General features: G+C 43.5%; 1 protein-coding gene and 1 long non-coding RNA gene across 3 annotated transcripts in view; one reads left to right on the top strand and one right to left on the bottom strand.

The window, feature by feature from the left end:
* LOC112968416 overlaps nucleotides 1-3,740 on the top strand; it is a 7,336-nt gene extending 3,596 nt beyond the window's left edge. The window contains exons 2-3 of one of the 2 annotated variants that reach the window (XR_003254346.1): nucleotides 711-2,808; nucleotides 3,192-3,740. This is a non-coding gene — a long non-coding RNA (uncharacterized LOC112968416). The remainder of the gene's footprint in view (nucleotides 1-710; nucleotides 2,809-3,191) is intronic. The other variant, XR_003254345.1, reaches the window with a different exon arrangement.
* A 17-nt stretch (nucleotides 3,741-3,757) lies between these two features.
* On the bottom strand, nucleotides 3,758-26,857 carry LOC112968415 (catenin alpha-1-like). Its single transcript, XM_026070659.1, has 8 exons — nucleotides 26,698-26,857; nucleotides 21,432-21,632; nucleotides 20,179-20,330; nucleotides 16,817-16,927; nucleotides 15,070-15,251; nucleotides 14,167-14,272; nucleotides 7,946-8,080; nucleotides 3,758-4,349 (listed from the first exon to the last, which is right to left on the bottom strand). The coding sequence occupies exons 1-8, from the start codon at nucleotides 26,792-26,794 to the stop codon at nucleotides 4,062-4,064; spliced, it is 1,272 nt and encodes a 423-aa protein (XP_025926444.1). The 5' UTR covers nucleotides 26,795-26,857; the 3' UTR covers nucleotides 3,758-4,061.
* Nucleotides 26,858-27,424: the final 567 nt, after the last annotated feature.

Here is a 27,424-nt window from a genome sequence, read left to right as displayed (position 1 = left end):
GCTCGCTCGCAGGCTCCCTAATAAAACCCCCTTTGGTGGCAAAGGCGCGTGCAACCCATTAACCCAAATTAACTGGAACCAGCGAGCGCTGAGCACAGTGACTAAACCACGGCCAATTACCCAGCCCGCGAGCTCCAGCTGCGGGAGCAGCGCTGGGATCGGCCCCACTGCTGTGCCGCAGCCGGAGACTCTGTGTCGAGGCTGGCGCTGGCACCAGCCCCCTCCCCAGGCTGCCCTTGCCCCCAGCGCACGTCCTGCAGGTGCTGCCAGGGCTGCGGGTGCTGCCACCCAGGGAAGCCGGCCCAGGCGCACAGCGAGCGCTGAGCGTAAAAGGCATTAGCAAACTGCATTAAAGCTCGCTGGGGAAACCTTCACAAGCAATTACGGTGGCAGAAACTCAACGTGCCTTAATTCACTGCTGAATTGAATTAAGACCACTTAATGTGTTGCGCCAGAGCAGCTACTAGGGGATTTAATGTGCTTTAACTAATAATACACTTTGAAGCTAACTCAGGTTAACTTGTCCCTCATGTCCCCTCCGATGGGCCCAAAGGCGGGAACCATCCCCAAAACCGGTGCTGGCACCGGGAATCGGCGTCCCCCTTTCCCTGGGTACTGTTTTACCCGGTGCTAACGCTGCACGGTGAGAACAATCCAGCACATCCATATTGCTAGCAGCCAGGTGGACTCAGGTCACCATTTCCCTTTAGGAAAGGCCAATGTGCCGGACTGTCGCTGCTCGGCCTCCCCGACCCGGGGGCCCGGACCCCCAAGGAGGCCCGGCACAGGGCGGCGAGGATTTGATCTCCTATCAGCCAGACTGCGTGGAGGCAGCCATCCGCATCAAGGCGAGCAGGCAGCGTGATGAGGGAAAGGAGGGCTCGCTGCAGCTCGCACCAGCTGGTAACACGCCTCAAAAGCTTTCACACCGTGTATTTACACTTCTTTTTACACTTTTTTTTTTTTTTTTAATTGCCTCAGTTGTGCTCATTCACTTCTTCGCTTAGAGGACTAGCACGCCCACCCAGCAGCCGCGCAGCAGCAAACAGCACCGATCGGGCCCCAGCACCTAACGACAGCGAGCACTAACGACAGGTCCCTGCCGATGGGCTCCCCGAGGAAGGCACCGCTTCGCTCCCGTGTGAAACGCGCCGGCTCCCACCCCGACCCCCAGTGCTGCACCCCGTGTTACCGCCGTCACACGGGAGGTTTTGATTAAAACCAAAGTTATCTGACGCTGCTGCTCCCCTTTCAAGTACAGGGGCTTTTCCCCATCAGGCTTTAGTCCGTTTGTAAAAGTTACCCGCATTCAAATAGGCCGAAAAAGCCCTGTTTAGTGATGTAGATCCGTCCACTGATTTATACAATTAAGAACTGTTTACAACAGGCAACTATAAAGTTAACGAAGTTCACCTGCTTGACCGATGTCAAGTCAATTTATAAGCAAGTAAGCCAGCAATTTGCCCTGGATTTACAAGCAGATCTTTGCTAAGCTGGTGTGTATGGCGCATGTTTAGACAAGGCTCGTTCGGGTGAACGGCAGCAGTACAAGAGCTCGGGATTGATAACGAAGCAGCTATTTATATTGCAGCAGAAACTGAAAATCAGATTTAGTATTACTCCTAATTCTCCCCCTGCTTTGGCAGCATAGGGTTTTGCTTTCCCATGGGCCGACGACAACGCATTACTAAAGAGAGCAATTAAAGACGTTGCCTCCGTTATATCTTTAACCTTGATGTGCCCTGTGCAAGCGCTCAGGCGGCCTCTGCGCTGGGCTGCAGCTGAGCGGGTTTATTTTCTTTATAAAGAAAGACTGACATTTTGGGCACCCTTAAATCTCAGTTGGGGCACTTAAGACCCAGGTCTCAACTCTTCCCCTCGTGCACAGTCGTCTTCCCGCTGCCGTCGCCCTCCTGACGCGCGGAGGGTCCCTTCTGCCTCTGCATGAAGGTTGCAAGAGCTTTCGGGGTTCGAGTTTCCATTTGGGCTTCCAACCGATCTTTCAATCCAGTGAAACTGTGCTTTAATCGGTTGCTGGCTTGATGTGCTTGAAAAGTTCATAGCACAAAATACACTAACATTTATCTAAAAGATATGACAAAAATTTTTCTGTACATCTTAATTTACTTTTTTCAAGCTAACAGTTTTGGGGGGGTTGGGGTTTTTTTTGCTTTTTTTTTGTTGTTTGCTTGCTTGTTTTGGAGCAATGTACCTATTTGGAAGAGAGCCACTGAACAGCCCAGGGTGTGCAACACTTAGTTATTTTAATAGAAAGAAAGAATTGTGTGGTATAAAACTGGACATCAGTTATATACAGTACAGTAAGATATAGAGCCTATCTATTTCGGTAACCCTTGGAAGCCCGTGGGGCCAGCGCATTAGCTTACCCTCTAAGCAGATGCACGTTTAGATGTTACAGGCAAATGAAAACTATTATATAACTCAGCTGTTTATCTTTCATACTCAAGAGGCTGAAATGCTTGAAAATGTCAAACTTCTGCAAAAATATCCTAGGAACTGACTTAGTTTAATTCTCATCAGCATTTTTGTAGCATGCTACCAATAATCTTGAATATATTTATAGCTCAAATTATTTTTTTAAAAAGCTATACTAAATTGTAAGCTGATCAAGATAAATCAAACTACAACTTAAACACAGCCAATGACTGGCTTTCAGATTTACTTGCAGCTAAAGACATTAAATACAGAGCAGGCCGCTTTCCATTTTTAATGTACGTTTTATAAAAACAGCAAACAAGACTTTGACCTGCCCAGGTGCTTCTTCTTGAATAGTGGACTTTTTTATTGGTAAGTGTAAAACACACTGGAATTCATAAAATTTAAATACGACAGCAAAATTATACCTTGTAGCTATAGTTATCACAAATAACGTATAGTCTAAATTGCAGCCTGAACAAACATTATTCGCCTGGGTTTCGCTGCGAGCCCAAGGCAGGATGCCTGGCAATTATTAGCAATGAGCACAAGGACGATCTGCATGTGAATGCGGGGCGGTGGGGGGCCGGGTGGGTTGGAAACACGCTACATTCACAGCACCACAATACGCTGGCTGGTAAAAGCAACTTTATTAGTGTCCTGCAGCAAAATACATTAGTAATTTGTAACCAGGCATTAAAATCCTTGTCTTGCGTCATACAAAAGGAATCGGTTTTCTTCATGATGCATTACAGGTTTTACTGGAGTTGCTCCGGGTAATCCCCCTTCGGAAACGTAGGCGAAAACCCGTAGGAAAGACCTGCTGCAAAGTCACCTGAAGATACTCTATACAAAAAGCTTAGCTGGAAATGACTCATCGCAGCCCAAGCGGGGGCTCGGAAAAGCGGCAAGACACAGCTAATGCGCCACGAAGCACCATCCAAACGCAGCCTCCTCCTGCCTCGGCCCCCTCCTCCGGGGGCCTCGCCACCCCCGGCCGCCCCCAAACCAACTCGAGCCCATCAAACACCCTCCGCTTAGGAGCGTCCGCTGCAGCGCATGGTTTTTGCAGATGTTTTTCAATCGTGATCATAAGGTTGTGGCAGCGCACCCAGTGCTTGCTGTATTGTCATACTCGTTTTAGCACGTAAAGCTCATTCCCTCTCCACCCCCAGCAGGGATGCGCTAATACATACAGCAGTACTTCAGTTACCGAGTGAAAAGGTCTAATTTTACCCTCTTGATCACAGTGAAAAACTGCAGTCACTGGATGTGTAGCATGATTCAACTAGCAACGTTAACCATTAGTGTTATTGTAAAATCCTCTTTGGTTATAGAATATTTTATTTAAAGCAAGATTATACAAAATAATTTTCAGCTAGAAATATACCCCAGAAATCTAAAAGCAATCTAAATTAACACACTTTTGCAGGCTGAAGCTCTATTGATAGGACTTATAAATTTGAGCATTTCCCCACGTAATCTAAACAAAGTTATCAAAATTATATTAAGTAAATACATTTTAAGGAATAGTAAACTTTTGGAAATCCTTAGAATATTAAAAGTAGAGTTCTGAAAGTAGCAGTAGTGGACTAAAGGGAAAAATAACCAATACAGAAACCTCTTTAAATACTTTCCATAGCCTTGAATTCACTGAGAGCCTGCACGGGATTCACGTGTTTCTTCTGGGATGCTCTTTTGATTTTCGTCTGCGTTTCGTCTTGTTTCTCTCTCTTGACCAGGGGTTTCTTCTCTGGAGCCTTCATTTTCCAGGACACCGCAGGGAGGTTGAGGGAAGCCATTCCCTGCGACTTCTGGTACTTCGTAGATGCCACGTAGGAAGCCTTCACCGTCTGCACCACGGCGTTCATCAGGTTCTTGGCTGCTTGGATAAGAGACATCGCACTGTCCACCTGGAAAACATTAACACACACGAGTGTCATGTACCGTAAGAACTAGGTAAACCCAAGACAGTATTCCAGAAAGCATGATAGTCCCGGAGTTTTTTCATAAGAATACTCGAAGATTGATTTTTCCTTTTTGTAATCTGGTATTTMAAAATTGAGGCAAGATTTTTCTTTTGACACTAAGTGGTAAAAAAATGACTTGTGCCACAAGAGAAAAGAGCGAGCAACACTTGCACATTATCTGTGCCTTTTCCATATTAATGGCAATCTAAAAGATTTGTACACCCCTGTTTGCTTTAGTGACTAAGCTTTAACAGCAGCTTATTCTCTAATGAAATTTATACAGCTGTGGTAACATTTTAATCACTGATTAATAAATATTTAAATCATACTAGAATATTAAGTTGTAATAAAAAGGAAGCAATGGACTTGTATCTTTAGACAAGGGCTGAAGCAACTTCTGAGGTGGTTCTTGATGGACAGGAGCATTAACATGAGAAAAATAAATGTGTTTGCCAAGGCTTCAGGGCATGGCCGAGAGGAAGAGCCAGAAATGGGGCAGGAAGGAGGAAGGGGGCACGTGACAGACGGGAGGATCACTCAGGTGTTCCCCGGGAAGCTGGCAGATGCCGGTGCCGTACGCTGGATGCGTACGACGGCATCTAGAGACCCCTTCAAAGCCGAAAAACCAGAGCCCGCCACCCTGCCCTTCGGCTCTGAGGGACGCCGAGGGTTCCCCCGGTAAAATCCTGTGCAATTAATGCCTGTTTCTCACGTGAACGCTAAGCTGTAATTCGGCATTTGGGACTGCAATCTGGACAGGTAACAGCAGAACTAACAGCATGTGGAAACGCAATGGAAAAAAGAAAGAAAAAGACTAGATGCGACTTGCAAAAGTGAGGGCAGATACTGGGTCTGGGAGTTATAGACAGCCAGGGAAACCAACACCTTACGGATTCGCTATAATACTGGTTTAATGTCCCTCGATTCCCACAGGCTGGTGGGAGCCTGCTTCGAGCCAACTGCACCTATGCAACTGAATTAGCAAAGTAAGCTGTAAAACTGAACGTTAAGTCGACTTAAACTCACTACTTGCTTCCTGCGCGTCACGGCGCTACCAACTGCTGGGTGCYGACACGCATTCGCCAGCCCGAAACCTGCTCGCGGGATTCCCCGTTTAAACCAGGGGCTGCGTAAAGGTAGAATGCATCATCCGGTCCTGGCGGGAGGGCTAGCACCCAAAAACAGCCTCCTCCTAGCTCGAAGCCTTAACCAGCTCCCCCGCTTCGTTAGCTGTTTTCCCGCTCGATGATTTTTGCCCCCGGCTGAAGAGTCCAGCCCCACCAGAAACGGCACAGGACGCCTCCGCCAGCTCTGGTGACTGCAGCTTCCTCCCGGGAGCGAGGCGTTTGGGGGTTAAACGCTCGCAGGCAAAAGGAGGGACTGAGCCCAGTCCCGCTCAGGAAATGTTTCAACCTCTAACGCCAGCGGCGGCACCGCTTCCACCGCAGGCAGCGCTCCCAACGGAAGAGGCCACCGTCGCCGTTTTACGCACGTTTGGCACCACCTCGTCTGCCACAGACAAGACCAGGCCTCTCAGGGGAGCTCCGGCTTGCGAACGCCAGATGATTTCTGGCAGGATTTCAGCTTTCTCTATGCTCGGCTTACACAAGAACTGAGCTGCCTCTCTACACTTGAATTCCAGTATCGCATACGTCTAAGGAAGATTTGGGGGAACGTCTTGACGCTGTTGCTCCTCTAGCAGCAGAGCAGACTGAGCAGGGGTTTTGGCTTTTTGGCTGCTTTCCTTCCATGCTGGTGCCTCCCTTTCCAAGCTGTTTTGAGTACCAAAACGGCCTTGGGGGCAGATCGGGTAGGTCCTTGCGAGCTGCAGCGTGTCCTCCTGCGAACCAGGCTCATCTGCTTTCCTTGCCCCAGCCATCGCGCTGGAAAACACTTTCATTGCATTTTACTATTTCTGCGCCTCTTCACAGCAGGGAGAATCATATTAAAAGCAATGAAGGCAAGAAGGTGCATTTCTAAACAAATTGCCAGGTTACCTAGGGTGCAAGCTCTTACTGCCTTGGTTACAGTCCCTGTTTTGACTAAATTCTTGCTGTATACAGGGAGGGTGTTAACACTCAGTGCAGCGTGAGAAATCTACTTTTAGACAGATGAAGTCCCCGGACTAGCCGATACAAGCAGAGGTTTTCATCTGCTAATCTTCATCTGACCATCTGATAGAAGCTTAATACTTACCCCCGGCGGGCAGATTCACAGCGAACAGATAAACCCAGCAGATTACAGTACAGATGCTAGCCTGTTCATATAACTAATTTATGGTGGAAGGGTATGTAAATCTGGAAGACACTGAGTAACTGCAGTAAAACCCTAGAGCACGTATTGCTGCATAATGACACATCTACTTCTCTGACAGCGTGATGCCTTCAGCCGTACAGATAATAGGACATCAGGCATGCAACGGAGACGCGCTGGAACATGTGTCGCTGCGCCTCGTGCCGCTCGGCGCCGCTCGCGGGCGCCGGGAAGCTGAGCATGTGGGACAGGCAGCGGGAGGAGGTGGAGCAGAGCAGCCCATCTCCCCRGCGAAGGCGCTAAGCTTATGCAAGTGCGGCACATTACTGTCACCGCTTCTGCAGCCGCTTGCTTCAGGCGTCCCTCAGCTACTCCTCTTCCGAAGCACTCCTGCCAATACTAAATTCTGGATTGTTCATTAAGAAAAGGGAGGCTAACAGTTGAAGCATTTGAAATATCTAAATGGCAGGAGGTGGTAAGATTTTTCCATTTGCTTTTAAGGATTCAGATAGCAATACTGGGCTACCCAAAATTTTTGTCCCTTCTTCCAACCCCCTACCTCAGTCATCACACGGATGGGGAAAAGCACTAGTGATCAAACATAACTGTCTACTGCAAGGAAGAATACGTCAAAAGAAATCAGGAACTGAGCTCCATTCCCCCCTCCCCCCCAAAATATCCATCATACAGATTCCAGGAAGCATTTCATGAAGGACAGTGAAGATACAAAATTATTTGCTAAGCAATGGCAGAAGGAAGGAAGCAGGCTGGCCTACGGCAGCTTTCAGCTGTCACGAAACAGCGCAGCCATTAAAAACCCCTGTGTTCTTCAGGGTATAGCTATTCTGAAATATTAACATCCCTGGAGAACTACAGGGCCAGAGAGTCGACATGTTCAGAGTCTGTACAGAAACATGGGCTGGGTTTAGGCATGCCGATTAAAGTGATTTAACCTCATTAAAAGTAAAAAAACAGTCTTTGAAAAAAAATGGCAGGTTACATAAAGGTAAAGTGAACCTGTCTACAAACACCGTTGAGGAAGCAAAACTGAAAGCCTGTATTTTTTTCCCTGCCCTTTCGAGCAGTAAGCATTTCCTCCAAAAACAACGAGGCCACGCGTGCAGGGCTGGCAGGACTATAAAGTTTGCATGCATTAAAACTTCAACTGAAAGCCAAGAGATACCTTATCTATAGTCTATAATATTTAGCATAAAAGCTTAGAGTGGAATAATTGTTTCCCTCGGACGACAAAACACGTGAATGGACAGCTCACAGCTCACACGTACCCCAGACACAACCAGCTCCCCTCCGAGGTTTTGAACTTCGGCCTTCACTTTGCTGCAGATATTCAGCTGATGGCAATACAGTGCGATGCGCTGCAGGTAGGCTAGAAGGTCCTGTTTGCACGCAGAGTCCGGACACTGAAAATACAAAGGTGAGGTTTTACTTCATAAGTATGGAACAGGAGGCATTTGCTGATAAAGCAGACAACCATGTTTTATAATACTGAATGCACTCACAGATCATTTCACTTTCTGGTAAGTTTTGCTTTTCGTAAGACAACTGAGCAATACATGATCATAACTAAATACATCTATTATCTTAAACTAGCAAATGATAAATCCAACAGTTACTCAATTATATCCTGCAAAGCAGATTTGCAAAATAAATATTCCCGACTTCTGCTCACATTTTTTAGCAGTGCGGGAACTAGATCCCTCACCAGGCATGAAATATAAATTTTCAAGTGCTTGCTGAAGCACTTATCCATAAGATAAAAGTAACTTTGTTAGCTTTGCAACTGAAAGACTACATAGGTGCCAGAGACTGTACTACAGTTCAGAAACCTGTCTTCTCAAATCTTGTACAGGCAGAAATGAAGGACCATCGCTTGCCCTGCAGCACAGAGCGGTAACGTGATTAATGAGTCAGTCTCACGCTGGATATCAAAACAAGAGAAGCCCAGCTGAGGGGCAGCTACAGTCCGGAACGGGCTCCGCAAACAGAAGACAAAAAGGCTATGGGAAGTCCTTTACTACACACGCCAGTCCTTCAGGATCTTCAAAAATGGCAACGAGCATGGTGGCCACATCGCTTCTGCAAAGTATAAAAGGCCATCGCAGATCTCCCGGCATGCTCTGAATTTATCGAGACTAGTGGATAAAGGAGAAGCAGCTGCTGTGTCCAACTCCGCAAATCCTCTGCCCACAGTCTCTCACATGGATGATAAGGAAACCAGAGGACCCGCATGCCATGCTCAGCCAGCAACTGAGCGTGGGCCACCAAACACACTGCACAACTGGGCAAGCACTTGGACAGGAGGCCTGTCCCGACCTCCAGACTTCGCTGGCTGTGCTGCAGGCAGGGCCCAAAACAACAAAGTCAAGACCAGTCTGGGTCTGTTCCCACTGTCAGAAGCTACAGAGCAACAGAGATGCTCTGTATTATATACAGAGGGGATATGAAGGTCTGACAGGTTACGTTCTGACGTCCTACAGGTATAGGACACCACGACTGACAGCATCTGCATCTGCTGACAAAAGCACAAAGTTTAGAGCCAGTTATGACGTGCACATCAGGATGCCTCGAGCTTTAGGGTCAACGTGCCCAACACTGTATTGTGTCGAACTAACCATTGCTTAAAGCCTAATCTGAACCCTGGAGCACACGTGACTAGTTGTCGTACTGCACTGCAAGTTCACATGCTGCTTTCCTCCTCTGAAATGGCCGCTTAGCCCATCTTATCATCACCCCAGTGTGCATTCGCAGGTCTTCTATGCAAAGCACAGATCGGCCTCACAACGAATATTAGCTTTCTTCTCTAAGGTTTGCAATACTGTGTCAAATATTACTTCACTTTCTGCACTCTAACAGCAGATCAGGAATTAAACTGGGTGCACAGACAAAAGAAAGGCAGAGGACCAAAGCCAGGTCTTGGTCTCCACCCTTTCTAGCTCACTGCACCTCACCCAGAAACTCTTAAGAGCTCCAGCACTGGGGGTCTTTAGTTTCCCCTCGCACTTCGCACGCAGCCCCTGGATAGCTAAACGCAGGCTTTCCTGCACCCCGATACACACGTGCACTCGCACCCGGGATCCAGAGCGAGCGGGGCACTCCACCCTTGGCTCTTCTCCTCCCGGCTGTGCCGCTGGGGGCCCCGAGCCGCAGAGCAGTTTAACGGCAGGCACGTCCGACCCACCGCTCGTTCTGAGCCCGGCCCCGTCCGTCTCACGACGAGCACCAAAAAATCCACAGAACCCATAAGCGGCTACAGCAACTTGCCCAGTGTTAGATATAAAAGACAGCAAAGCCTTACTCTAGGCGGCACTCACTTCTCTGCGCCCCGGCATAAGCTTGCTGCTCCTACGGAAGCAGATTTTTCTGAAATTCAGAGATCCATACAGTCTATGGGAATTGACCCCTATAAATACTCCCCTCCCCGGCACCATCCCACCTCCAAGACTCTCTGCTCCAGGACACCAGACAGTCTAATGAAGATTCATAACAGGCACAGTATGTTTGGAGGAGTAACCTCAAATGTGGCAGCTTGATGCTTCACTCAAACCTAGGTTTATTGCAAACAACTACATAGGCTCGCCTCTCCTTTTCAGAGAAAGGTAAAGATCCACTCTTAGGCACCAGCAGTACAGTCTGACCCCTAATTCCCTAATTCTCATCCCGGACCTTCTCTCACTAGCCACAGGTCTGGCCTTACAAGCTGGAAGTAGGAACCTAATTCCTTAAACACAAAAGCCACAACAAGTGAATCTACCAGAACACAACATGGTGCTGCACAAGCTCCAGGGCGCAGAAAAGGGGCTCACAAATAAGGAGCATTTGCTTCACACACCAGCCACTAACTCATCTGCCATGGTAGCCATTAGCTTTCTTCTCCAGCTCAACGGAGAGGATCTGAAGGTATGGCTAGTTTAAGAAAAACGTTCATCCTTTTTTTTTTCCAGGGCTAGAATATATATATATTTTTAAGGCCAACATGGTATTGTAGCCCAGCAAAGATAAAGCAGCTGCACTGTGTTGCACAGAGACACTTCTGCGTGCAGGCTGCTGAGCTGTTCTTTAAAACAGTACTCGGAGACATGCACGATGCACTAGGAGAGGGTTTTTGGCATGCTGTCAAAAGAACACCAGGCCGTGTAAAACAAGCTATAGCGATTTAGGTAGCTTTACGGGCATCTGACCTGGTTCGGAAGCTGACAGAAGTCACCTCCTTATTCCCAAGGTTAATGAAAAAAAAAACCCCAAACTATCTGCAACTCTTACATAGGTAAGTTGTTTCCATCAGTGAAGTGAAAGCCGTGCATAACAAAGCAGCAAAGTTTGCAGGTTCATTTTTTAAGCTAATCAATATTAGTCAGCAGCACGAGATGTTTTAGAGGAAGTCCACAAATAACGCTGTCCAAAGAGCTAATGAAAAGCTGAAATTAACATTTTGGAGCACGCTTTCCATCTCCCCGAAAGCTCATCTAACAAAGTGAACGAGCAGCCCGCGAGCAGATTGAATTGCATGTTGACAAATGCACAATACCACCCATCAGAAGGAACGCTAAACAATTCGAGCTTTCGCAGTTGACTGAAACCTTTTAGGGAAAGACATTTTCAAGGCAGGAGACTGCTGTGTATTTACCCATGGCTGAAGAAGGCAACAAAACATTAGTGGTGTAAGGAACGGAATAGGAAATACTGTTCCGTTGTGTGTATATACGCCGTCACTTGGAAAACCACATCCCGTACCGTTTACACAAGCAGAATAGAGATTTCAGTTCTAAGGCTGCAGTCCAGATGAAGGTTGAGCAGAGATGTAACACGAGATAAAAAATAGCATCAGCAAAAGGCCCTGCATATGCCTGCATAATCCCTGTCGTTTCCTGTGTAGAAACATTTAGGAAAAAGAAATGACAAGTTCAACGCTGATTAAAAAAGATTACGTTACTGTTTAACCTATGAGAGTCATAGCCACAAAACCTAGTATTAAGAGCTAGCTTAGGAGGATTCCCAGACCAGGAAAACAGCAGATAGCTGTTGGAGAAGGATCGGTGAGCAGGTGCTCTACGCCGCTCCACAGGAGCGCTTCTCGCGCTCCCTCGCATGTGCCTTGGCCTTGGCCGCTGCCCGGTTTCCCGGCCCGAGGAGCTGGCCGGGCTCCAGCGGCGAGGAACCGTCCCAGGACTGCTACGGCACGCTCGCCGCTCCCGTTCGTCRGCCGCCTCTAGTCGCCCGTACCTAGAAATCTTGCCGAGACGCTGATAAAACCTCCGTGCTGCTTGGCTGGCAAAAGCTACGTCGGCTGCTCCGATTCGAATCCAGGATCAATCCTTGACATCCGTCGAGACAAACATTTCACTGGGAAATGGGGCAATGCCTAAGCTTCCCCCCCAGCTCCTTTTAATTTTATGATCAGATACTGATATAACCTCCTACCAAAGGCTAAAAGCAACAGAAGCATTTCATTTGCTTTGTAAGCATTTCAAAGTAGAAAAAATATATATATGGCGAATCAGTCTTGCGGCAAATCGTTTTCATTTTTGCGGCACTCACAACTTCTTGATAGTCCCCCTTCAAAGTAAGCAGACTGCTTCTCTGAGCAAAAGATGGAATACCTTTGGGAAAATCTGAAGGCTGATGGCTAGACACTTTTCAACAGGCTTGAAATACCTTGGATAATAGCTTTTGTGGTTTCAAAGGAAATGTGTTATAAAACTGTCTGGCAGCAGGAGCTAGGATCTCCTGACACACTAACACGAGAGGTCATGACTCACCTACTGCCACAYGGTAAAGAGAACACGGAAACGCACCCATTTGTTAAAGCCCCGTACTAGGCACGGAAGAGCATTAGTGCTGCCCCGAAACGGTTGCATTGCAAGTCTTCCGTTACCTGTCAGATAGTTCTGCATTAACAGATTACTACAAGTTCCTAAAGAGTATGTAAGCTTAGCTAATGAAATATGCAAGCTGAAAGTACGAGACGTGTATGGAGTCTGGGAAAAAAAAGCTCTACTCTTGCCTAAATGACTAACTCTACATCCCCGATCACATTTGTCTTCAAACCTGTGCTTATTCTTTAAGGACTTTACTTTTACGAAAAGCAAGCATTGCGCTGTCTTCCATATTTTGGCACGGCTCCATGCTGAAAAACCTTTACACTGAGTTTGCCTAAAACACATGAATTAAAAGAACCCTGAAACCAAAAATCCCGCATTGTACTGTAAACCTTTACCCTAAGATCTACAAAAAAAACTATTCCTTGCTTGATTTACCTAATCTAGCAGTGGCACCTGATTCTTCCAGAAATACGGTTTTCATAATGCTATAGCAAATAAATCTGTTTTAAAAACGCTTTTCAACTTTATCTCCTCCTAGAAGATTTCTCCCTGTATCATTAATAAATTAAGGCGAACACAACATCCTCCGGATGAAGCATTTAAGAGAGATCTGCATTACAAAGATTTACTTCCACACTGAAATGGCTTTATTTGAAAACTTGTATTACAAATTTACATTCAGAGAAAGCCTGAAAAGCAAGCTACAGCTCTATAAAATAAAGTTTAGGCAATTACGTACCTCAGACTTGACATACTTGCATTTCAGGGTCTCTCTTGAGTACAGAACACCATCACTAATGCTGATGTTCCTCGGCAATTTGGGTGCGGACTGAGACCAAAGGCGCTTCTGCTTGGCCCAGCCCAGTTTCAGAAGTGGCACAGGACAGGCAGACGCATGACATAAAAACCTGAGTTGTCAACGCTCATTTAATCCTACAGAATTTCCTTCAAATACCTTGGCACATTTGGCATAACAACATGCGCAATAGCTTGCGATGACGTAGAAAATACTTGGGTCACTATGTGCCTCGTTCAGAGTCTCCTAGCAGGGGTAACACGGGAGCATCACACCAACAGGAATGGAGGCAACGGGGACTGGGCAGCAACAAAACACCGGAGACTTTTGACAGTCTCACTGCTCAGTTTAGGAAGCCTTTAGAAATCGGTAATATTAAAAAGTTTGCTCCCAAAAGCAACAGGCTGTGCAATAGGTCATAGGCAGTAATTCCTGGGTTGCCTTCACGGCCTTGTCATTGCTTTGCAAGGTGCTCGGGCATATCCTGAGCACGACAAGAGCTACACGAATTCAGTTTCAGTCCTGTTCAGTTAAAGAAACTGGCCTAGATACTATGTGGCATGAAGCAGTGTTGTCATATCGCTACCGTAAAATGCAAGGTCCTCAGTTTAAGCCAAGGAGCTGCTAGCGTTACTACTGAACATATTTAACTGCTTATATTGTTTGGGGTGTGAGGAGAGCAGCTAGAAAGAAGAGGCTACAGTTTTTGAGCAAACAATTCCAGAAAAATCAGTTAAAAAAAAAAAAGAACAAAAACACACACACTCTTCAAAACTAAAGAAATATGCTTGTACTCATCATGTCTGCAGCACTGAATGATCTCCTACTGCTCATTTGTGCTGGAGACCTAAGAAAATGAACTGTGACTTACGTGGTCAGCAATAGTTCGTCCCAGCTTGTCCATCCTTGACCCAGCCTCTGCAATTTTCTTGGCTGCACTAATCACATCTGATGTATTTTTTAGTGGACCTTTACCTCTGCAAAACAGAACAAAATCTACCTTCTAGCAGCAAACAAACAGAAGAGCGAACAATATATTTCTCTGCTTATTCTATTTCATATTGTATTGCAAGTGATTCCTTACCCCAACTGCATGGGTAAGGTGGGCTCTTGCAGGGAAATAGGCAGGTCACTGAGCATAACCATTACAGCACCTTCATTTTAAAGTAAATTCCCCTTTAGCTCCCTCCCCATATTTAGGCTAAATGTAGAAATAAAAACACCTTAAAATTTACTGCTTCGAGCAACCTAAAAATTATAAAAGGTAGTATTTTAGAAACCAGATCTATAATTTTCATGAAATGCAACATTAAGTTTAAAAAAAACAAAAACCCACAAAACAACCCCTGAAACCCAGTCTYGTATGAAGTCTTGTAAATGAATTTCAGAAGGCATTAGCAAACCTCTCCTCTTCTTGCAAACAGCAGTACTAGGAACTATTTCTGTAGTAGTACCGAGAAGCCCATAGAATTTCATGCTATAAAGAACTGAACAAAACTATATATTCTTTGGACAAGAATCACCCTTAGGAAAGGAAGAATGACAGGCAATAGTCACCGTGTATCTGCAGATCAATTTAAACAGTTATTACCACCCAGCCACAATATAATAAAGCATCTTCTGAGCTAACACACAAACTTTAATAGTGTAACATTTAAATGGAAATTATAGGAAATAAGACTYGTAAGAGCACTTGCAACATATTCCATGGAAAGATCACCATCTCAGCCAATTTTGAGAGCAGGTAATGTGTGCACAAATTAAAAAGGCTCACCTGGTGAAGTCCGTCATTTCCATCATAATCATACACATTTGTTTTGCCAGAACGATTATATCATTACCACTGTCGTCCCATTTTGACACTTCAGCATCCAATTTACTCTTTTCTTCCTGGAAGCTTGCTACTTGCTCAGCAATCTTAGCTTTTTGCTCTTGAGGGAGCTGAGCCATAATAGCCTGAAAGACACAGTTTTCTCCCATAGCCTTATTCAGTCACCTGTATATGGCTTTTTGGAACATTTTCACTAATAACCAATTTAAGTCATGTAGATGGGAATAAAACTTTAACAGCAATCTTTATATCTAGAGGGTTTCCAGAACCATTTTCTTCCCTCTCAACCCAAAGCTTCTGCTGTACGAATTATCTATTAACATTAGAACATAAAGAGTGCCCAGAAAAACAGGTTGATACCTGCAACACATGCAGTTGCTTATTAAAACTGTTAAGACTCCAAACAAGTTTGCCACGTTGACCCTCCCTCGAGCAAAAACTGCACGAAGAAGAGGGACTTGCCATTTCTGCAAAATTCAGGATTTTTAAAAGGAAGCTCTACATGGGTATTTTGCATTGTTCCAACTAACAGAACAAATATTACCAGACTCTTCCGTGCAAAAAGCTAAATCCACTTTTTTTTAAACATGCTACTGAGGAAAGAGTAAGGCAAAACAGGAAGAAAGAACGTGTGCTCTTACTCCTGAATAAAATCCTATATTTTCCCACAGCCTATATGGGAGACTCAGTGCCTTTCTTTTCATTAATACAAGGAGCACTCAAGCCTCCAGGAGCAGGCAAAAAGAAGTCTTCAGCAAGAAAAAGCATCTGTGAGCAGCCGTACTAAGAGGTGAATTAGAAACGTTTGCATTTAAATAAAAGGGGGGAAGGGAATACAGGAATAGAGCTCGCTTGTACAAGAAAGGAGAGCATAAAAAATACTCTCAGCTTGTCTAATTCCAAAGCCAATGTGCCGCAAGTTTGATAAATAAGGACTAACTACTTCTTGCCTGGTTTCAGGCTAGAAGAGCTTTCACAAGAAATCTTTCATGGCATTCTCCCAAGAGTATAAATTGCTATTGATCTCGAATGAAACGTCAAATAAATACAACTGGTACATTAAAGTAAAAACAGCCTTTACCTATTGTAAGTTTTCACCTATTAATGATTAAATATTGCATATCAATGCTTTCATTTTCAACAGTCATAGGAAACGAAATTAGTTTAAATTATTTTATTTTGAAGCTGGTTTCAACATCCTCTTGATTAACTGTTCAGTGGCCTAACAGGCACAAACACGTGCATGAAAAGACATTTTGTCAAAAAATGCCTGAACCGTAGCGGCATCTATTTCTTGCCCACAAAATTACTCTTTGCCTGTTGAAAATGCTGTTAGCACAACGGAATTATTTTCCCCACATCTCCCTGCAGAAACCCATCTGCCTAAYAACGTGGCGGTGGCTACACCAACCGCAATAGGGAAGCATGAAGTCGTTCATCAGTATTAAAAGGATTTCGATCTTTCAGAACATCCAAAACACAGATGTTGCTGATGACCATCAGACCACCAGATGCTGCATTTTGCTTAACTTCCTTTTCAGAAGACAGAAAACATAGCGTATCAGTTTTCTGACCTAACATTTTCACCAGAAAAGAAGTAAAACTTAAATTGGATTTTCAAAGCAAATTGAACCGTTTCTTGGTGGGAAGGGGAGGCTCAGGTTTAGAATACATAATTTTTTTTCCTTACCCTTGCACTTTGTCCAGCAATGAGCTGATCATCTTCAGTCTGAATACTTGTTCTGCTTCGGACATCAAAATCTTCAGTCTCAAAGTCAGAATCGTCCAACTCCTCGGGAGTCTGGGTATAAAAGTAATTCAGTAAGAGTCAAAGAACGGATTTCATGGCTCTAGGAATCAACATGACTGATGGTTTGTGAGCAGAAAGAATGAAAATAAGTGAACAAAAAAATTATTCAATGCTTTCAACAAAAAGGTAAATCAGCACTGTATCCAGCTTATAAAAACATTAGATTATATAGGCCTGACTGCTCACGCGATAAAATGTGATAAAATGTGACAGGGATCCCCCAAAATTACACGCCACTAACTGAACATTTGAGATTTGTCAGAGGACGCTAATGCACTCAGGATTTGAAAGGCAGAAAAAAGGTTGTTTTTTTTTAATACAAAAAATTTGCTTCTTTTGCAAATTGGTTAAATGTAATAGCTTCACTTGACACCTCGAAGCTAAAATTAAGGCCTGGTTCACAACCACAGATGTACTCTTTAGGACAGTTATGAACCAAAGCATCTACCAAATTAACAGCAGATACAATATATCAAAATTTATTCTTAACCCCCAGGAAAAGCTTAAAATTTTAGCTAGGAAGAGGCAGCTTTTAAGCTGCAGGCTAAACACACCTGACCTAGTTCCTGCTTGCCTAGATTTTATTTTTGCTACCGCTGGTCTGTAGCTGGCAAAATTTTTGTAAAGCTTATCAAGTTTAAGCAACATCTGTTTGTTAAAGTACTGCATCCTTGCCTAGAGTGGCACTTCGTGACAGCTTTGCAGAGCTGGATCAACAAAGAACTTGACTGATAAATGCAGGAAATCATGATTAATAGATAAGATGCAAATAAACTCCCCGGTCTACAGATTTCTTTCCTACAACTTCAATTTTACAAATGTGTTCTGCCATATAGACGTCTTGCAAGACAAATGAAATTAAAGATGGTTATGCAAAATAGTTGCCAAAACCCAAAGATGGCTAAGCACGCCAGCCATCAAACCTAGGGTATTTCAGGCACTGCCTCTTCTCCGTGCCTCTGCGAGGAGTAGTATATCCACAAAATCAGCACGAGGACACCCGCTCTCGATATCCAACATCCTATTTGGCACAGCTACCGAAGCAGGGAGAGCAGGACCTGGGGCAGAGACGGCGGCTTAACCTTCGCGGTGCAAGTTCTCGTTGCACAGCTGCTTCTCGCTTGCGAAACAGAGCCTGATACGAGCACCCTGCGGCACCCAGAGCAGGCTCATTTGTAAAACAGACCCACATTATGGAAAAAAAAGTACTGAACTACCTAAATACCTAACACAGGTAAGCAGCATGCAAGTAATACGCAAAGTTTAACACTCCTGAGGAGCTTCTGAAGCAACAATGTGAAGGATTTTTTCCTTCAAGTTTTATCTCATAATTTGTCATCATTTCTTTGGCATCATTTGGTAACCACTGCATAATGCTCTTAACCACTACCAACTGCTCTTTCTCACAGAAATACTGGGATGTTTAAAAAAAAAAGAAAGAAGAAATTCAGTTCTGCTGCACTTTTAGGATCTGTTCAGGATATTCGAGCCCCCTTCTCTTCCCACCCATCGCAACCCACAAACAGCCCGGGGTATGCAAAATGTAATTTTGCCTTTCGGCCTGTAATCAAGAGCAAAAACTCCACTGGGGTTTGATGAGAGATTGCCTGGGGATGAGGGAGAAAACAGCTTTGTTTTAATAATCTGCAGCCATATGAAGCTTTTAGTTTTGAAAATATACTACATAAACACAAAAATTAAGTGTTTGAGTGAACTTCTGCAAAGAGCAAGTGCCACCACGCACAGTTTCAATGGCAATAGCTGCTTTACAGTGGCTGTGCTTAGCAGTATTCCTTGGAGAGCGTGGTTCCTTCTGCGTTCCCATCTGAGACAGCGCCATGAAGAAGTGATGGTCTGATATCTCACTTTTATTCTAAATAGGTTCCACAAACCCTTTGGACAACAAATCAACAAATACTAACAATTTAACTGTTTTTTTTTCCCCCTTTTTTTCTTTTTGTGTGTGTGCTGTTAGCTCTTGGCAGCTGCAGTAAAGCCGCGGCATCCTGACTTCACGCACATGGCACAAGGGAAACGTCAGGCTTCCTGGCATTGCCAGCGCTGCTAATTGCTGACAGCATGGAATTGGCAGACGTACTTCCAAGTTCTGCATAACAGGAATTTTAGCAGGGGGTAAATAAAATTAGTTTATCTGCATAGCAGGAGGCTACTGATATCTTCATCTAACACTGGTTGTCTATCAACCCCGAGTGTAAGTATCAAATTCTCCGGGGAGCACATAAGTGTTTTTCAACTTTTCTTTATCTGATTCATTGCTTTAAGCAGCAAACGTGGAAGATAATATTGCAATGGTTACTGTAATCACATACCTCCCGGGGTTAGACGCTGTCAGTTTACTTATCACCAAAATGCATGTGCAATGGTTAACATACTGAAAGCCTGTTTATCTGAAAAGCATTTATGGTTGAGTCAGAGCTGCACGGGGCCGGGGAGAATAACTCTCCTACGTTTGTTTTTGCTGTGCCTGGCTCCTGACCACTTTTATCCTGCTGAAGATTCACGACGTATGCCCATAGGTCAGCCTCAACCAAGACTTCCTTTTCTGTGTCCCCTCAAAGAACTGCAGGAGACCTTCTGCATCTTCACACAATAGCTGCTACCTGGTTAATGCCGCCCAGCCTACCGCAAAGTCGGACTTTCAAGTTACGCCAACTGCACCTGAGAGGCGCAAGCACGGAAGAGACAAAGTTTCTGGGAAAYAGGCCCTATTTAGCCACGTTACCCAACTCGCCCAACTCATCACATGCTGTAGCAACAAGGAGAGGACTAGAGGCTGAACTCCTCCAAACCCATTTGCCACCAACTATTAATTCTTCAAGTTTACTCCCGAAAGAAAAATCGGATTTTATTTCTAAGCTCTCAAACCATCAAAAAGCAGCTACAGTAAAAATCCATTTACTGTTGTTAAATCAAGGGTCACGAATTTTAGCACATTAATAAGCAAGGCATTAACACGATATTATAAAAGATGCATTAAGGGTATTGTGCATCACACATCTGGCTATCATTGATGCTCAGATTTATTAAATGAAGTTGAGTCAAGACATACTTCTGAAGTACTCCACTGAGTGATTAGCAGTTTTTAAGGTTCAAAACATTAATATGAACTACTGAAATTCTTACACTGTCTGCTCTGAGTAGAACTGATGCATTTTAGTTCAATAAAGGGGAGGTAAAGTGAGTGGAAAAAACAGAAAGAGGTTTAAGTAAGTTTAACTCACTCGAATCATCAATACAGCTTTCCTGATATCTCGAATTCCATCATATACCAGTCGTGAAGCGTCAATAAATTCATTTTCATCCATTGGCTGAGCAGGGTCTGAGCTTAGGGCTTCCACAGCAGCTTCTACTTGCTCAGTAAAACGTGGCATAACTGGAATGCAAAATTACAGTCAGTCCCCACTCCAATAACGTTTTTTGCTCCGTGCTCCCATAAAAGATATATGTATTCCTCATTATTAACTATTAATGGAAATTGTGCAACAGTCTCATGTAAATTTGAAACATTTGTTAAAAAAGACCACAAATACTGTCACTCAAGTCTTACCTCCATTTCAGTTTCTGCTGCTGTGCTATTTTTTTTTTGCCCCCTTTACACAGTAAAAAGTTTTAAATTTTATCATACCCTTCTAGGGGACAAGGAGAAAAAAGCCACTGAATAGGGCAATTTGTACTTTTGTATTTCAGTGACTCACTGCAAACACAGAAAGAGCATCAGACCCATTTACAGTCTGTTCATTTCTTCAGTGTCACCCTTGATTCTTCAAAGTTGTAATTAAAACAAAACAAACCAACTTATCCTTGGACCAGCCCTCTTTGAACTCGAACCATTCCTTCCCCATATGAATGTTAACAGCTCGTCCAAAGGAAACGTCGTGATTTATTGCTTGGGGGCAGGGGGGAAGGAAGGGGAAGGCACGGCACTAACACCTACAATGCTTCTTCAAAAGTTATTAAAAATTTTATAAAGTTTACCCAAAAGTCTGATCTACATCCTTTCATTTTTACCAAATACCAGGCTGATTTTGATTCTCAACACCTGTCTCCTAAGGCAGGTCTGAGTTACTTTACTAGGAACCAAGTTCTGCTAGCAGTGGACCAACACAGTAGAAACACTAATTTCTGATCTTGTACAACTACAGAGCTTTGTACAGTAACGCAATACAATCAGCCTAACTTTTAAACCCAGACTCACTACTTAGGACTCATTGCCCAATATTTTAACTTTCTACAGCTCAGTCAATGAAACAGCAATCCTATTCAGGCAGACCTTCAGCGTCGCTCAATTTTAAGCCAGTCAACAAAGCAAAATTATGTTTCTCATTTTGCATCAATGCTGCAAATAACTCCCACTAATTTTCTTTATAGTATGTAAATCGAGTCTTTAACAGATTTCACAGGTGCACTAATATCCATCTGCCCATTCACTTGTGAGCAACACGAATTTAGGCATTTTGGAATAACTGAGTCTTACCTGTATTGGACAGTAACTTTGTTGCTTCCAACACCTTTTCTGTGTAGACTCCAGGTTCATAGTTATCCATTTCAGAAGTGACAACATGAATGACTCTTGCTGCACGTCCTCGAATCGCACCAGCTGTGCGGTCTAAACCATCAACATCTTTTTCTTGGAGAGCAATGACACATTTGTTTACATCTTCTAAAATATGGTTCTCTGGTGGTAAAAGGAGGAGGATTTAGACAGCAATATCTTCTTTTCTACTGCGTACATCAGCATAGCAATTTCTCAGTCTGTGACCTGCTCTAAAAAACCTCCAGCAACATGTTGGCAAGCATTAATTTTTAAGACAGCTCATTATAACCGGGGAACAGCTGCTCATCCAGACTGGTTGTCAAAAAACCCATCAGTCCACACACCTTGTGGCGTCCAAACTTCTTGCCCCTTTTTGTACTTGACTTTACCGACAGAAAAATTGAGTCCAGCTGAATTCTCCCCAAACTTGTTTCTCTCCATATTCCTCCCCTGGACTGCCAAAGCCCTTATTCCAAATACTGCAAACACAAGGCACTCCCTCCTTCATTATACGCGCGTGGGGCAATGAGCCACCGGCCTCAGCGACACACCTAACCCACTAAATACGCTAATAGAACAGAGCACTTCTAGCACGTTTCTAGCTTCCTGCATAGTGTTTTCCTGCAACTAGACACGCGCTATCAGAGAATATTAAACTGTTAATCTTCCCTGAAAGTTTAAGACATATAATATATGCAGTGATTTATGCAGGAAGAGATCCGGCAAAGAGAGTACTCATTGTCTCTGAAGAAAATGGAAAATGAAGCCAAAACATATGTTCGTAATTTACTTTTATAATATACGTTTTCTTTTTATACAGAGATATTTTCTCTAATTGACCAAGTCCAAGAGGCCCAAAATGAGTAGAAATCCCTTTAGAAGTTTTCGAAGATGCCCAGATAGGTTTGCAGCTCATCTGGGAAAACTTGCACATAAGGTCTTCCAAAGGCTGTCAGATACCTCTTTCGTATATCAGTACCGATGATATGATATTGCAATCCAACATCAACATTTGTGCTGCTATGTAAGAAAACAACTTGGAAACATTGCTGCTCTGTCACTTAATATCGTTTCCAGTGTTACTTACCACCGACTTAATCATGCTACACTGTCAACCTGTGCTACTGAAGTGGGTTTTATTCCCCAAACAAGTAATAAAAGAGCCATTTTGCACAAGTTCTGCAGAGATGAGTAGTATATAAGAGTTGACTGATGGAGGATTTATATAAACTGGTTGAAAGGATTCTTGGTGGAAGAGTTATGCATAAATTACACACAATTAACAGAGCCAGATGCAATACTGCGAGACCTCTGTAAGCAACCTGGACAAAAATTGCACTTGTGAAATACCTCTGAAGCAACCCAGACCGAGCAAGTTCAGCTGAGGGCAGAATGTGGCTCTAAGAGAGAAAAGCGCAGGTTCATTAGTAATTTGACAATTTAGTGAGCAGGCAGCCAAGGTACAAGAGCTTCAGCAAAGAGCACATGCAGTTTCAGTATTTCAAGTAAGAGACAGGCATCCCCGCAAATTAGAACAGTAAAAAGAAAAACATCACTGTCAGGCCAAAACACAGCCTGTTTATTGCTTGAACTCCTTACTGAATAAATTAAGTCACAGGCCATTTAAAAGCCTCTTTGGATTATATGAACTTTAATAAAAGGCATGGACAAAATGAGGATGAATATTTCATTGCCTGCTGATCATTTAGCATCTTTTACAGAGGCAAAGCGGCCAGAAAGACATCTGTGGAAGGATTAGCCTCCCCAGGAAGCCTGCGAGGTGCCCCAGGGAAGCGTGGGACTGTCAGGTAGACCTACGCTGTTTATATCCTCCAGTTGGATGATAACAAATAAGATCTGACACTGTTCTGAGTGCTTATATACACTCACACTATTACCCGTCCCACAGGCATATGGACCACGAGGGCCCGGCACAAAGCGCCGTCTGTTGAGGCCAGGGTGGCAAAGCTGGAGAACTGCTGACACAGAGGTTCAGCGCCGATACCTTCGGGGACATCATAGAGCTGCCCGTCATCAAAGCTAACAGCCCTCAGGCTGCTGCGAAGGAGAAAAATCTCACAGCAACAGAACATAAGCTAGTCAGTGGGAAAGTGATCTTGCGGGCAGGGCCATCATTTGGTGGGGCTGACGCACATACGCTCATTTGCTACGGTATCTTTAGGCAGGAGAGCCAAAAAAAGGAAGCAGCTTGTTAAAGACCAATAAAGGTAGCCAACAGGATCACACGTTTGAAGATAACTTGGAGACTTTTGGAGATGGTATACTGGTTGTTCAGAGCCTACCAAAATAAATATAGGGAAAAAATGGTGTGGTGTAACAACAAAGTAAGACAGGATAAGAGGAAAGACAAACATCTTTCAAAAAAATAAATTTAAGAACAAACAAACTGGGTCAAATTGAACTGTCATAGATGTGGTTAGAGAACAAATACTTGTGTGCCTATATGCGCTTATAAATACATTATTCATTTTGCAACAAACAAGGACGATCATTGGGACCACGCAGTATTCACTCAGAGGCTCTTACAGATGAAACAGCTCAACTGTGAGGGGTAACCTCTAGCTTAAACCTCTTTCAGCACCAGAGAAAGAGAAGGCAGCAAACAGAGTAATTTTTAAAGAGTTTGAAAGCGTATAGAGATAGTTTGAGAACACTAAATTTGACAGTTACATGGTGCTAGCAGCCACTGTTCTGAAGAACAGCCAGGCACACAAACAAATGCAGAGTATTAAGGAAGGAACTGATAAGGGTGATAAGAATTACAGAAAGTACGGAAGAATTTTCAAATCAGGAATGATTAAACAAGTGAAGTCCGTATATTTACAAACAGCATGAAGAATGTGAACAGATTAAAAAACCCTGTTCACCGCCTCTTAATACAACTAGGGCCAAACGAAGCAAACGGGTAACATTTCAAAAACAAGGTTCTTCACCCAGAGCATAGTTAAGTGGTGGATTTTGCACAGGATGCTGCAGATGCCAGAGGTTTATAATGACTGAAAGAGCAACTAGACAGGCTTAAGTGAGAAAAGTCTGTCAAGGACCATGCAGGAAAGATACCATCTCTGATGCTGAAACTCCCCAAGCTGTAAATTGCTTGTGGCTGGTAGCGTACAGGAAGGATCTTTAGCCTGCAGGTCTCCTCTGTTATTATTCCATATGCACCCACGATTAGCTACTGCCAAACCGTTGTCCTCAACAGGGTCTTTCTTGTGTTACGCTCTTATAAAATGTTGTAGCCTGAAAGCTTCTCTGCAGTACTCAACCCTCAGGATTTCAGTATCCTTATTCTTAAACCGAGCAAAGCAGCACACGCTTTTTTGCTGGACAGTGCAAGATGCTGTAGGAATGCCACATATATATATAAGAACCCTTTTATTTCTGCTTACATCACATTTAGTAGCTGGTACAAACCCTACTACGCACAAACATCTTAATAACCCCAAACAGTACTTGGTATAAATCATACCTGTCGCTATTTTATCCAAAAAGTTTCAAATTTTAGCAGAGAATTAGAGAAGTGGCATTTATACGGAAAACATCTATCAAAGTTCAAACAAATCAAAAAATCTTTATTGCTTTAGTATTTTTCAACCATCTCTTTGGTAACTTGGCAAATACACAGCCCATTTGCTGAATGCACTTGAGCCTCTGAAGCACTCTCAAACTACAGCATTTCCATGGCATCATTTTGGGTGGCAAGCGCACACTTGAGGGAAACCGCCTCTCCCGAGTCAGCCTGCCGCCGCCTCAGAAAAGAAGCATTCCCGGTTTATTGCCAAGCCCTGGGAGCTTTACAGAGCAATTTAACAGTGGACCGACACCATAACCTGCCTCCTCAAAAGCAGAGGGCCCATGTCTTTGAAGGGGCCATAGGGGGAAGGAGACATGTCAACTCCTGGGGCTCGACACAGTTTGAGCCATATCCGCAACTGCAATACGGTATAACAGTTTTAGGCAGAATGCTTTCTCATAAACTGAGTAACACCTTTTTTTCTTTAAAATAAGTTCTGCACACTTGTGGGCAAATTCCAGATGGAGCCACGAACTTCCACACACAACTCTCTCTAAAAATACTTCCCCAAAACAGGCTCCTCACAGCTCCCTAGTTTCAACTGCTGATACAACGAAGAGCATGCAGAAAGAACTAGGACATTCAATTGCCCAATAAGCTTATGCTAACTCATTTCAAAGAAATTTTTATTAAGAATCCAGGGAACCACAATACAACATGCATGATTAAACAGTTGACTCCTAGCAAAAGCACAACTTACCTTTTTTTTTTTTTTAAATTAAAAAAAGACAGTCTTTCAATTCAAAAGAATTTTTACTTCTACATTTTCCAGACCTGTTCACCTGGTATTCTTGAGTCCACACATCCTCCTGTGAAATATCTTTTTACTACTGCAGCTTTCAGATCACTTGAGATGCTCAAGTCTGTTTGCACTAAGAAAATTAGACCCTCAGTTTGTAGAGGTAATTTGTGAAAGCTAATACAGACAGAATTCAAGTGATTATATCACTTCTGTCCTCTAGCTACACACTAGCAGAATTAGAGGAGGTGAAAACAAAAATCCCCTATCATTTCTAGGTCACACCAACTACTAGTAGGTCTTTATCAACGATTTTGACAAAACAGATCATCTTGGCAAGCACTTTGCCAAACAATATTATGAATCTATTATGATAATTCTCTATTCCTTTTTATAGCTTTTAAAACTTGGCTAAAACAGACTTGACTAAAAATATTCAAACATTTTCTATATGAACAGTTTTATTTTAATAAACCCATATGAACTTAGTTTGATATTATTTTTTCTGTATATAAGAAGAGTCTGAAGTAAAATGAGTGGATCATCTTTTTTGTCTACTGACATGTAAATATATATATATACACATTTATACATGCACATTCCGTAAGGGTAATGACAGGTTTCCACAGTACTCACTGCACTAAACTATTACTGTTTTCACAGTGTAAAAATACCTTGTCTCCTTGTGCCAGAAACTCCTGCTCTATTTTTATGCTATGCTCTGCAGAAGATTGCGCTTGCCAGGTGAAGCGTACCAACACCATCCTTTCCAAAGGACACGCAAGACTCCAGAACATTTGTAGCAATTATACATTTCTGGGAATAAGCTCAGTTATGAGCACAAGTATTTCTCAGACCAGACCCCTTATTACCTGATACAGCCAGGAAGTCATCAATGGAAGTAATGTCATCCACGGCATCAGTCAGCACCCGGACTTGCTTTTCCCATTGCTCTTTGAAGAGATCCATGTTTTCTTGGGCTAGTTTGCTTTGTGGTTTAGCAGCCAGAGCCAGTGCGGCGTTAATAACCTGCAAAACACCTCCTTACTGTTAAAACATATCTCAGACTAAACAATTATTTTCCATATGTTTATCCAATGAACCTGACAGCAAACAAAGGTGCTTTAATAACTTTGGGGGAACCTGATGCTTAAATGCAAGCATGTTTATTCTGTTATTCTCACATCCAGCTCACACCTACTTCCACATTTATTATGACTGCTTATTACACAGCAAGAACACCTTGCAAGTATTCACACGAGCTAGCTTCACCTTTCTTTAACAGCTCATATGCAAAAGGTGTAGCTTTCTGAAAGCAGCCTGTGTTAAATGTTTTAGGCAGGATGTCACCTAGTACACTGGAGGCTGCATTTCCCAAGCTACTTGCCAGAACCTGAAAAAAAAGGTCAAAAACAAATTAAGTTTCCACAGTTTGAAGAAGTGACATGGGCAATTTTGTATTTATTTTCTTTTCCTTAAAATTTTACTCCATACCTAGTCATTAATTTTCATAGTAACCTAAAATTTTTACAAATCGTGGCTCTGGAAGAGATCTGGATTAGCCAGGAAGCAGGCAAAAAAAAAAAAAGGGGGGGGGGT

The sequence above is a fragment of the Apteryx rowi genome, unplaced genomic scaffold, assembly GCF_003343035.1.
Source record: "Apteryx rowi isolate R43461 unplaced genomic scaffold, aptRow1 scaffold_316, whole genome shotgun sequence".
Taxonomy (NCBI): Eukaryota; Metazoa; Chordata; class Aves; order Apterygiformes; family Apterygidae; genus Apteryx; species Apteryx rowi.
This window is presented reverse-complemented; position numbering and strand designations above follow the sequence as displayed.